Source organism: Elgaria multicarinata, chromosome 1 (assembly GCF_023053635.1).
Source record: "Elgaria multicarinata webbii isolate HBS135686 ecotype San Diego chromosome 1, rElgMul1.1.pri, whole genome shotgun sequence".
Lineage (NCBI taxonomy): Eukaryota > Metazoa > Chordata > Lepidosauria > Squamata > Anguidae > Elgaria > Elgaria multicarinata.
Genome location: NC_086171.1, coordinates 142,906,721 through 142,919,104, shown reverse-complemented (window position 1 = coordinate 142,919,104; position 12,384 = coordinate 142,906,721). Strand labels below are relative to the sequence as shown.

The window sequence follows — 12,384 nt, the reverse complement described above, 5'->3', positions numbered from 1 at the left end:
GAGTAGCTTTGGTAAGGAGTTCTTTCAACTTGGAGCTTACTGCAAGTTAATATGATACCTCAATACCAAGAACCACTCAGTGTCACCAAATGGAAGTTTAGAGGCATTGAGCCAATCGATTTCCCATTTATTCCCTTCATTGCTAGGAAGTTTGGATGACCAGATTTCTAAGAAGGCTAGAAGCCAGAATTAATTGGTTAGCTGACTCACCTATTTCAGTGTAAAGTAACTGTGTGTAAACTAACCCAGAGTTTTTCTACATGAGGCTGTTAATCGGCTGTATCTACTTTGGGTTTTGTCACAGAATTGAGATCTGAGCACTATACAAGGAGCATTTCCTTTCCTATCATTTTGCTACAAAACCTCTAGGTGGCACTGTGGTATAGTGGAATAGTACAAATACACAAGAGGAAATGATGCTTTCTTTCACTATCACAATTAAATGCCACATTTTTTGTGCTCTAAAAAAACTCACCAAAAGTGCTTGATAAACACAGAAGAGAAACTAGAAGATCATGACATTGTATAAAGAACCCATAAACAACTATGAGTAGGGAATGATGAGTACACGATAACTACCTCATGCAGAAAAGCCTCTGGCCTTAGCTAGACCTAACTGTTAGTGTGCAATGGAGGAGTGAAGATCTCACAATGGTTTTATCACGTGACGACCTCACATGGCACATGATGACCTCAGAGGGAGAGGTGTTGTGTCTGCCATTTTTATTTTTAAAGGGACAGCAGCGCACAAATGCTCATGCACCAAAGGTAGGTGTTTCTTTTAAAAAGTAATTACTTTCCCCACTCACCCCATCCTACCCCCGATGGGCGCAGTGCTCCTGAGGAGCTCTGCACCCCATGTGTTGGTCCTGGCTCCTCGCGAGGAACCATAAGGAGCCGGGACAAACTGCAATGCCCGGACACATGTTCTGCGGTCTCGGGCTCAGACCGCGGAAAAACCAGGCCTAAAGCGGAGGGTGAGATCCCAGGGCAAGGAAGGAATCATCCCTCCCTGATCTCAGGATCCCCTGTGTGTCATGTGAACTCACAGGAACAGTCCCGGGGATTGCCCCAGGATTTTGCCCCATCTAGCTTTGGCCTCTGCTTAGCCTGTACAGTGATCCTGAATCACCATCTTAAGAAACAAGATTAAAATATCTGAAATGCAGCTGGTATTTATAACATGCCATCTACTAGTAATATATCTCATATTCTCTTTCAATATGTCAGTTTTTAAAAATGTAACGATTATAAATATCAAGTCAAAGAAAGAGCCCTTGAAAATTCAAAAGCTATCGCAGTGCTTTGTAATTTTTATTTGGTGAACTATTTTGGAGTTTTTTTAGTGGATTCAACAGAGTTGCCTACATTTCTTTGTAAGCTTTGGTAAGGAGCTCTTTCAACTGAGAGCTTACTTCAAGTTATTCTATTTACTGAATTTGTACAGGCTGCCCATCAACATATGTTCTCTGGGTGGCTCATAGAGCAAGAATGCAGTATTAAAATACAATACAAAAACATTAAAACACAAAGTCAATAGGATGTTGTATAAAATCGTTTCTAACCAATTAGCAGCTCAGAGTATCGAATAAAATACAATTCAAATCTTAAGAGCCCAGCTTGGGGTGAGATTGAAAGGCCTGGGTGAACAAAAAAGCCTCCTCCTAGTGGCAAAAAGACCATAAAGATGGTTGCCAATGAACATCCCTGGGAAGATTCCATAAGTTGGGTGCCACCACTGACTATGGCAGCTTCCTGTCTAAATCTCTCCTTCCAGCAAGGTATATCTCCTTTTTGTACATTTCTGAACACAGTATGCAGCATGAACTGATTTAGAGTTTGGCACTGATAACCCAACAACTCTAATAATGATAACTGCTAGACATTTGTGTTTGAGTTAGAATTCTACATTACCATATTCAAACTGCAAGAAAGCCAACCACATTTTAAAAAGTGAAAGAAAACATAGGAAAGGCTCCTAGTGTTAATGATCAAAAGACACTGCACAGCTTTTCCAACTTTCCCTCCTTAAGGTATCTTCTCAACGTGAGAAAAAAAAGATGGAATACACAATAGGTAAACATGTGAGTATTGCAAATGGAAGGATCCAGCACTGATGCTCTGCTTATCCTATTGATGCCCTGCTAGGCTAAGCAACCTCTAGTAATTTCTAGAGGTATGTCAATAGCATTAAGCTGATGCAATGGGTTTTCTGGATAGTGTTGGGTACTTCCCATAGACTGGATACCCCCATACAATTTCATGAATGAAGCAGAGCAATTGTAAAATAAAAATGTTGCCTGGAAGCAACCATTCAGTATTAAAATACCATGCTTAAAATAATGTATTTATTTATTTAAAAATTTCTTAGCCGCCTTTCAGAGCAGGAGCCCACCCAAGGTGGCGTACAGCAATAAAACACATAATAAAAACTGTGGTGGTATTAAAAACAATAAAAACAGAATAAAAACAGTAAGAACACAATAAAACCAGCAATAAAAACAATCTCCCACTAGCATAATTCTGGGTGACAGTCCAAAACGAAGGGCACAATGCATGAGCAGCCTAATTTGGCAGTCCGGTCTGATACTTTTAGAATTTTGCCACCACATTCTGCTGAATATCTGGACCACCTTAGGAGGTATATATGGTTCTTAGCATGATTTTCAGGATACCCATCATCCTCTTAGCAATATTAGAGGATCAGAAGCTATTTGGGGGGGGGGGATTCACATATTTTAATCAATAACAGATTATTTATTTATGTATTTACTGCATTTAAAACTGCTCTACATCTAAAAAGATTCCAGAGCAGTGGTCAACAAAAGATAAAACACTCTTATCTTTAATAAGATTTTATAGCTATTATTATGATACAAATATTTCTTGTATAGTTATTTAGAATGGTGCTAGCATGATTTTGTGAGCTTATTCTATGCCAAATTTCTAGCAGGCAGCTATCAGACTGGTTACATATGGTTAGTTAATTCAACATTTGTGTTCGCATATTTTTTTAAAAAATTATTTGAATATTGGGTATTGGACGCCGTGCATATATGATTAGTTAGTTATGTAAACATCAATATAATGAATTGCCAAGTCATGGGTGGATGGATTATGAACTGCAAAGCTGTGAATCATTGAGAATTAGTCAAGGTTCTCAACTAGTGTGAAAGAAAATGAACATTTGGGGCTTATTTGTTTCTTTGAAAAGGTCTATTCATTTTCAACTCCATTTAACCACTGGGGTGAGACTGGGCATATAAGGAAAGAAAAATCAGACAATTTAAGGAAAAGCTTATCATTTTAATTAAGATAGTCATGGAATTGAATAGCATCATGAGAGATTTTGAAGGAACTTGAATGACTGAGCAGATGTTCAGTGTTTGCAAATAATGTGTAATTTGAAGGCAGAGCATTAAAATATAGATAATTTTGAGAGCAGTCAGGTCAGCTGAATAACTAATGTTATTCTATATGCAGAACTAAAATATTTTATGAGCCTTCATTCCTTCCATCACAGAAGACTTGTCAAAGCACTGCCAAGAGAAGGGGGAGGAATAGAACATTTTAAATGCTGTCATTTATAAAATATATTGCAGAGGAGCATTTCAAATACAGATGCCACGAAGCCATCTTATGGGTTCCTGGGACAATTCACCTCCCGCATATCGGAGGACTCTCTAAGATGGGAGCGAGTGTAGTAAAATGATAGTGAGACTGTATAATGCAGTGATTAGAGTGCCAGATTGGATCCTGGCTACTCAGGTTCAAATCTCTGCCCAGCCTCAAAATTTGCTGGATGGTCTTGTGCCAGTCTCTCTCTCTCTCTCTCTCTCTCTCTCTCTCCACTAATTCACATGGGAAAGAGCCATGTTTGCCACAATGAGCTCATTAGGAACAGTACAATAAATAGGGTGACCAAATGAAAAGGAGGACAGGGATCCTGTATCTTCATCACAACAGTTAAAGCTGCAGTAGCCTTGTCCTCTTTTGTATCTGGTCACTCTAGTATAGCTCCTGCAGCTTTAACTGTTGTGATGAAGAGGGAATTTCACCATGCCTACAAACGACACTTGCTGAAATTCCCTTTTCTATACAACTGTTAAAGATAAAGGAGCCATGTCCTTCTTTCCATATGGTCACCCTAGTTCTACACATTTTTGTATACAACCTTCTCTAATATGATGCCTTTTTTGTACATTATTTCCTCTAATATATTAAATTTTGCCACACCTTGCCCTAATATAGTGTACACATTTTTTTGACTGAAGAAAATTCACAAAATTCAGAGAAGTGTGTCTACTGAAGGATAACTGCATTTCAGTTAGCCTCTTGGTTTGGGAAGTGTGAATTTGATGGGTTTGTATTAAAATGAGAACTCATCAAATGTCTCCCTCCATCTCTTTAATCTATGCAATTTTACACACTGTAAAATGAAGGTAATGGTAGAGTTTGCTCTTGCTATCGTTTCCTCCCACTGGGACTATCTGGGATATATCTTCCCTGCCCTAAACTGATGGACTCTTCTGTAGTTCTTCCTGTTTCCCCTTGATATGGGGGAAAGAGAAGGAACTACAGAGAAGCTGTCACCATTGTAAGGTTTGTGTGAGCCAAGTCACATAGAATCATAGAGTTGGAATGGCGCATTTAGACCATCAAGTCCAACCCCCTTCTCAGTGCAGAATCCAGTTGAAAACATCCCTGACAGATGACTGTTCAGTCTCTGCTTGAATACTTCCAGCAATGGAGAGCCCACCACCTCCCTAGGCAGTTGGTTCCATTGTCTGACTGCTCTGACTGTTAGGAGATTTTTTCCTGATGTTCAAATAAAATCTGACTTCCTGTAACTAAAGCCTGTTATTTTGTGTTCTTCAGATCAGTTAAAGATATACTTCAGATTTCTGAACTGATATTAAAACCCTGAGATGGTGGAAGAATTTATTCTTTGATGCTATGTATTGTAGGATGGAGAAGAATGAATATTAATGTTTTTGTGGAATTATATAGGTGCAAGTAGTTATATATCATTATTGTATGGGATCTGGCCCTTGGGCCCTACACTCTTTTAAAAAAATAAATATGTATTATCCAGCTCAAAGATCTGGATGTTAGGTTAATTCAGTATAAGGATTTATTTAGTACTGATACTTTAATTCTGAAAGCTGGTTATACAAATGTCAGAATCAGTGCAGGCTTGTGGCTCCAATATCAGTGGGGCAGTGAACCTGCTCTAGGTACAGCTCACCCAGGCACTGCATGCTGGGAGTTGTAGGCTGTATGGGGGCCTGGGCCTGTGCATTGAAATGGCGGATCCTGCATAAAATGGCCTCCGTGCTTCGAATTTTCAAATTTGAAGCATGGATGTGCACAGCCCTAGTAGATCATTAAAAATTATACATTTATACACTTATAAAACCTTATATTTTGGTAGCTTTACGATGTTTACTAGACCAGATAGTGATCACATACCAATATGACTCTTTTTTATACCCCATTTGACTTTTGCCTTCACAAATAGTTCCTTCTGATAACATGATTGTTCAAGGAGATAAAAGATTAAACTGACTGAACAAGGAAGCACGGAAAGAAATTAATCTCTTTTTAATGTCACCAAAGAAGCTGTTATGTTTACAGGAAAAATGGTTAACAATTGATTCTGACCCACTTGAAAACTTTGATGAGACAGCACAAGAAATAACACCCCCGCTGTAAGTCTCCATTTGTTCTTGTTCAGCTAACCAAATTAAGCAAGGGTGGGTTATTGGCCAATTGCTGCAAAAAAGCACACACTGGGTGAACAATAATGAAGTGGAGGCAGGAAGATACACCTGAAAATTTTGCATCTATTAACCTCTTATGTAGCGCATATAAACATTTGCTAAAGTATATATCACAAGTAAATATACAGCTGTGACTGAAGTAAATGTTCATTGGCCCTTGAAAGAGACTCAGCAACATTTTGGGTAAGCATGTGGGAAAAATTCACAATGGATTCAATTGAGTTGGTCTTTCTATGAATCTAACCCACAGAATCTGCAACAGACTGGGTTGCATGAAGTTGCAGGCTGGTGGGGTTTTTTTGTCTTTTGTTTTACAAAAATGCAAAGAAACCACCAACCCCCACCCCCACAAAAAGCCACTAACCAAAAATACACATTTTCTACCATAGGCTCAAGCATGAAAATGAGGATTTGGGGAGAATTTGTGTATTTTCACTTTTTTGCACTTTTGGAAAGATTTGTGCAAATGTGCATTAACTAATGGACATTAACTAATGCACATTAGCACTCATCCACATCAACTAATGCACATTTGCTAGTGTGCATTAGCACCAATGCGAATTAGAGCAGAAAGTAGAACAAAATCCTCCTACAAAAATCCGATTCCATCAATGAGCGGGTGATGGAATGAAAGGCGGTTTAGAATCCATGAAACACAGACAGAAAGGATTTAACAAAATCCATATCCCTAGTGTTGGGCCTTAGTTGCAAAGGGCTGAGAGGTTGTAATAGTGCTATTGATAGTTAGTCCCAGTGACAAGCCTGTTTTTCTTCAATTCACAAAATAATCTTTTCTAAATAAAACCATTTTGGAAGGCTGGCTTTACCTACATCTCAACTGCTTCCAAACTGAAGAAACCCTAAATGTAACAAGTTTAATTAGACTTCTGTGGGGGAGTAACAGCCACAAGAGTGCAATGGGTATAGAAAACTCATATGTTCAGAACATTATAATTCTGTAAATGTTTAGGTTACGATTCCTAAAGTGACTTGTCTGATAACCATAGAGAGCATCAGACAGTATTTCCATATGCTAATATGTATCTGCCCATCCCCTTGAAATTGATATTGGAACCCAGAATCAACACTTAAATTTTACCATGAAAACAAATAGAACTAAAGTGTTTTTTCTCAAAGAGCCTCTGCTCTGTTAGGTTAATAAGGAGATGCTTCTTTTGGATAGGTTTACTTTTTACAGTAGCCCCCTTTGAGAAAAGTAATGCTTGGGTAGCATTAAGAGCCACCTGTCTGGAAGCAGCCCTGGTTTGCGGCTTGCATGTTCCTCACTGTATCCTCAGCTAGGCAAGCCAGGGGCTGTTCCTTTTCCACATTTCCACAGGGTGTAGAGACTTGACCACCCTGTGGAATGTACGCCAGGCATTTAGCCAGTTAACTGTTGGTGTCCAATTGGCAGCCGAAAGCTTGGTTTTATCGGAACGCTTTTGTAGTTGGCTGAAGGAAAATGGACCAGATTTTTCATTTGATGACAGAACATTAAATATATTTATTGATATAATTGTTTAATAACATTTTACCATGTTGGACATCACATCAAGTGCCATCTATAAACCAGAGGTGCAGTACAAAATAAAATAAAATAAAAACCAGAAAAGGACATAGGTTGCATTGGAAACACTCTACATGTAATCTAGGCAAACAACTTTTTCAGAATTAAAATAAACAAGGAAAAGAATGGAAGATTGGTGGGGGAAATAGCAGTATTCAAGTCTTATATAATTGCTATCAAGGCAAAAGTCTGGGTTAAGATCAGATATTTCTCTCTGAGCTTTTTTTTTAAAAAAAAATTGCACAGAGGAACAGATGGGATAAACATTTTTGGGTTTCCTTTATCAAGAGCAATTTGCTGCAATGAACTATGGTTTCCAGTAGAGGACATCCGCTGCCCATGCAACATAAATCTAGTTTCTTGCAGAAGCAAGCTAAAAAGCAGATAACTGGGAATTGTAAAACACTCAGAACCAATTATTTTGTTTCCTCAAACTCTTACAAGTCTCATTCATGTCTACACAACACCTGAGAAATGTACGTCCTTGTTCCCTACTCCTCAGCCAGCGCTGGCTTGAGGCATTGTTGTTTAGTTGTTGGTGGTTGTTTTTTGTCTTGCTGCTCTAGGCAACTCCCCTTTCCTCCTGCTGCAATTTCAGAATATATAATACTGACGCTTTTGCAAACTTATCTGTTCTACTTTCACTTAAAAGGAATTCATGTTTTACTTTTTAATTTGTCATCTAGTTTACTATCTGCATTACAGTTATCCCTGCAGTAAAGAAGAAAAAGGAAATAGAGCACTACGATCAGTAACAAAATGAAAATGCTGCATTTTAAACAAGATCATTACTCTCAGGTATTTCTCTTTGGGTGAGCATACAGTCTTCCTAAATCCTAGCCCTATCTACACTGATCTTCAGTGCTGTTCCCCACTTTATCCCTCTACAATGCTCAGAACAGTCACAATAGCTTCCACTGGAGTTAACACATAGGAGCAAACATAAGGAAAGCTCTGCTCCATCTAGGTCCGTCTAATTCAACATCTGGTTTTAAACAGTGGCCAGCCAGATGCTTCTCGAAAGTCCACAGCTGCGTATGGATGCAACAGCTCTTTCCTGCTATTTGTTTCCCTGCCCCTGAGCAATAATTATTCAGAGAAATAGGGGCCCTAAACCTGTAGGGTCTATTCATCTAGCATGGCTACTCACATTGAGAAACCTTTCCTTCACTTTTAAAGGCATCGCAGCCTATGAGCATCACCACATCTTTTGGCAGTGAGGTCCATAAATTTATGATGCAGGGCATGAAGGTGTGATTTCATTTTATTTATTTTTTGTCTCAATTCTACTGGGTGATCTGAAGTTCTAGTGGAAAAGTTTCTTCTTCCACACCAAGCATATATATTTTTATAACACCTTATTAGGTACACCATTCCCACACCCTCCCCCAGCTAATTAGCTACAAACCCTTTAGCCTTTTGCCAAATGAAAGGTGAGTACCAATTCACTGCAGGTGAAAAGAACATTCTGGGACATCCAAAATCAGCTACAGGACATCCAGAGACAGCAGTTAACACTACATTGAAATTAAGTGATCGCCCACAATGGCTAAGCATGTGCTGTCTAATTTGCTAGCAGGAACTACTTCTATAGATGCTTCTTCCTTGGCACCTGTTCCATCCCCTTTCAGCCTTCCTTCTACCAGCTTCTCTACCTCTTCTCTGACCACTCAGGGGCCCCAGGGATGTATGAATCAGCAAAGGACAAGCTTGCTGAAGTTCTCAGAACTCCATCTCAAAGCTCATTCTGTATCAGACTGCAAGCTTTGGTTTTGTTTATTTTCGCATGAAAATTCCTGCATGTTTTGTGCATATTTGTGCACATCTTTGAAATGAACTTATTTCTTATCCCACTGTTTAAAGATTATTTATGTGCATTTTTAAATTTACTTATTTTGAAATGTATGCATTTTGAAACATACACATTTTTAAAATGTACTCATTTTGAATTGTATGCATTTTGTAATGTACACATGCTATTGAGCACTTTTTTTTCTTTTTTCTTTTTGGTCCACAAATACCATTGCAAACTCAGAAATTACTTCTGAGTCTGTGTTCGCTCCAGCAGGAGCAAACTGGGTAAAATCCTGATCAAAACTGAACTGAAACTAATTTTTCAAACCGCCCTACCTAGGGCCTAACGAAATGTTCAGGAAACTGCAATACTGGAGCAATACATACTAGATTTTCTTACTCTCCTGTGTAAGCATGCACATCCTCAATTTGGATCAGCACCATGGCAGTCCAGTTGTGGGGAGAAGTTAAACCTTTTTCCACCACCCATTTCCCCCCACAGAATTCCACACACGCACCGATGGTGGAGGGTTTAAAAAGAAGAAAAAGCCTCCATTGGATGCAATGGAGGCTTTTTTCCCTTTTACACCCCCCAGTGTAATTTTGTACACACACACACACACACACACACACACACACACGACGAAAAGGTTTAATCCTCCCCACATCCTGGGGCACCATGGTTCCAATCCAAATCAGGGTAATGCATGCTTTACAGAAGAGTAAAGAAACCTAGCATGCATAGCTCAACTATGCATGCTTCCCTGAACATTTAATTTGGCACTCAGTCAAGGAGTCTGGATTTCCAATGCAGCAGCAGGAGGGTAATTCCTCTCCATACAAGGCAGGACAGTTAACTGAACCCTTGGCAACAGCAGCAGGAGCAGGAGGATGATGATGACGAGAAGCTTCGGAGGGTCATGTAGCAAACTCTACATGACCCTGCCACTCTACCTTTGCGTTCCTCCCCAACAGATGATAGCAGGAGCAAGAGTTCCCAGTTGCTCTTCCCTATGCTTCAGTGTTCTCATTACAGACAAAACTACCCATGAAGGTTCATTTTCTTCCTTCCTTCTATTGCCCACTACAGCTACACTCCCCAAGGTGAGACACAGCTTCTGTTGGAGAGATTCAAAATTGGAATTGAACAGGGACTCACTCCCCTCTCTTCACTCAGGGCTCACATACAGTTGGGAAATTAGAGATTTATGAATTCCGCCCCCATTTTTCCTGCATGCAAATTGGAAAAGCCAACTAGGATGTAGGATGGGACTTGAACCCTGCAGTAAGGGAAGACATAGGGATGGCTTTTCAGTGAGTCAACAGCTGCACTTATATCACAAAGTGTCTACTACGTGTGCCAAAGGATATTAGTACACAAGAAAAATGCTGTATTTTGTTTTGTTTGAGAAGGGCAGTAAGCGCTCTTTAAATTGGGTGGGGGAGACAGCAGAGAATCGGGTATTTGTTTATTTGTTTATTTATTTATTTATTTATTTATTACATTTTTATACCGCCCAATAGCTGAAGCTCTCTGGGCGGTTCACAAAAATTAAAACCACAGTACTTTCCTTTATGGTAGAAACAACCAAATCTAAGCATATTTCTGCTCACAAAACACCTTATTCAGATTTAGTCAGATATCTGTACACATATAGCACATCTCATTATACACATGCATGCACACAATTTCTGGGGTTCCATCTTCCTTTGAGACAGGAATATACATATAAATGCACAGAGCAAGGCAGTGGCAGAGGGGGCTGAGTTGATTATCTGTGGTTCCTACTGAATTTTGTCACACTAAATAAACAAGCTCAATTTGACCAGACTGTTGGGAGAACCCAATGTTTATTTACCACCTGAGACCCTGGGTTTGCCAGTGGGCCATGTTACCTCAAACTACAAATCCCAATGCATCATTTACATTCTTGCATTTAGTTCAGGGGTAAGCAACCTGGTGCTGTTTTGGACTACAACTTCCATAATCTCTGATCACTGGTCATGCTGGCTGGGGCATCTGGGAGTTATAGTCCAAAACATCTGGAGGGCACCAGGTTACCTACTGCTAAGATAGATGAATGGTTGCCATTCACTGCTATGGGAAAAAGTGAAGTCCTGCACTTGGAAATACCTTTGTGGCTAAGCCAACCTTGCCTCCATCCTTAAACAGAAAGGCCAGCCCCCATTGACAGGATCAGCATATGCAGCTATAATTTGTTTCTGTGACCAGAGTTCACAAAGATGCACTACACCCCTCAGTATCCATTTCACACACATGTATAGTTTGATATAACAGTACATTTTATATTGTTGCAGAGAAACAATAAGGTGATATCCCAACCTTGTCTGAGTTCCTCCAACGTAAAGCTGTGAATTTCTAAATCTTGATGAAGTACAGTTGGGCTTAGTTGCCTGTAGCGTCCAATATCTCTGCCATAAATTCCATTTAGTATCAATCCATGACTAGGCGGAGTAGCAATATAGAAACTCAGCAAGTCTTGTGGGACATCAAAATCTTCAACGTTGATGATGCCAGGTCCCAAGTCCCTAATATCACCTTCCATTACCTAAAGGAAAAACACAGTGAAAATGCATTTTTTAAAGTGAACTTTTAAAAATAATAATTAAAAATGTATTTTTCAAATGCAATCAAAAATTAGAAATTTGTGGGCATTATTTGGAAAAAATGTGCTCCTGTTTGTGATTATGTTTGGGACTGCAAGTGGGGCAAATTCTGCAGATCTATGAACTAAAACTAAATTCTTGTACATCCCCACTGCAATCCTGCTTTGTATATTTGGAGGTCCTTTACCTCTACAGATTCCAGGACCTCAACTCTGTGAAGAACTTCCTTACATTTTCTGCTAGGCTTTAGCATTCACCTGCCTTCTTTCCCCTTCTAAGGACTTTACACAGCCACCCTTTCCTTTCTCTGACATACTAAAAACGTCTTTTACAAAATAATCTTTACCTTTGTTCATTGCAACAGCAGACACTTTGCTCAGTATGCCACCCACCCCCACCCCCACCAAGAAGACAGCTTGTAGACTAGTTATTTCCTGTATTTAGGAAATATGGTTTTTTGGTTGATTGCACTATAATTTCCCAGGATTGTTTGTAGCACTGGTTTTGGTAGATACATATTGGGAGGAGAAGAAAATATAGGCACCAAGAGAAACTTTTACATCCAGACTTGCTAACTGGCAAACCTGCAGGCTGACACATTCACAGCAATTC

General features: G+C 39.4%; 1 protein-coding gene across 1 annotated transcript in view; it reads right to left on the bottom strand.

Annotated features, from left to right (window-relative positions):
• LOC134404352 (FRAS1-related extracellular matrix protein 1-like) overlaps nt 1-12,384 on the bottom strand; it is a 122,094-nt gene that overhangs the window by 58,263 nt on the left and 51,447 nt on the right. The window contains exon 19 of the mRNA XM_063135082.1: nt 11,489-11,714. Coding sequence (XP_062991152.1) covers nt 11,489-11,714 — 226 coding nt within the window. The remainder of the gene's footprint in view (nt 1-11,488; nt 11,715-12,384) is intronic.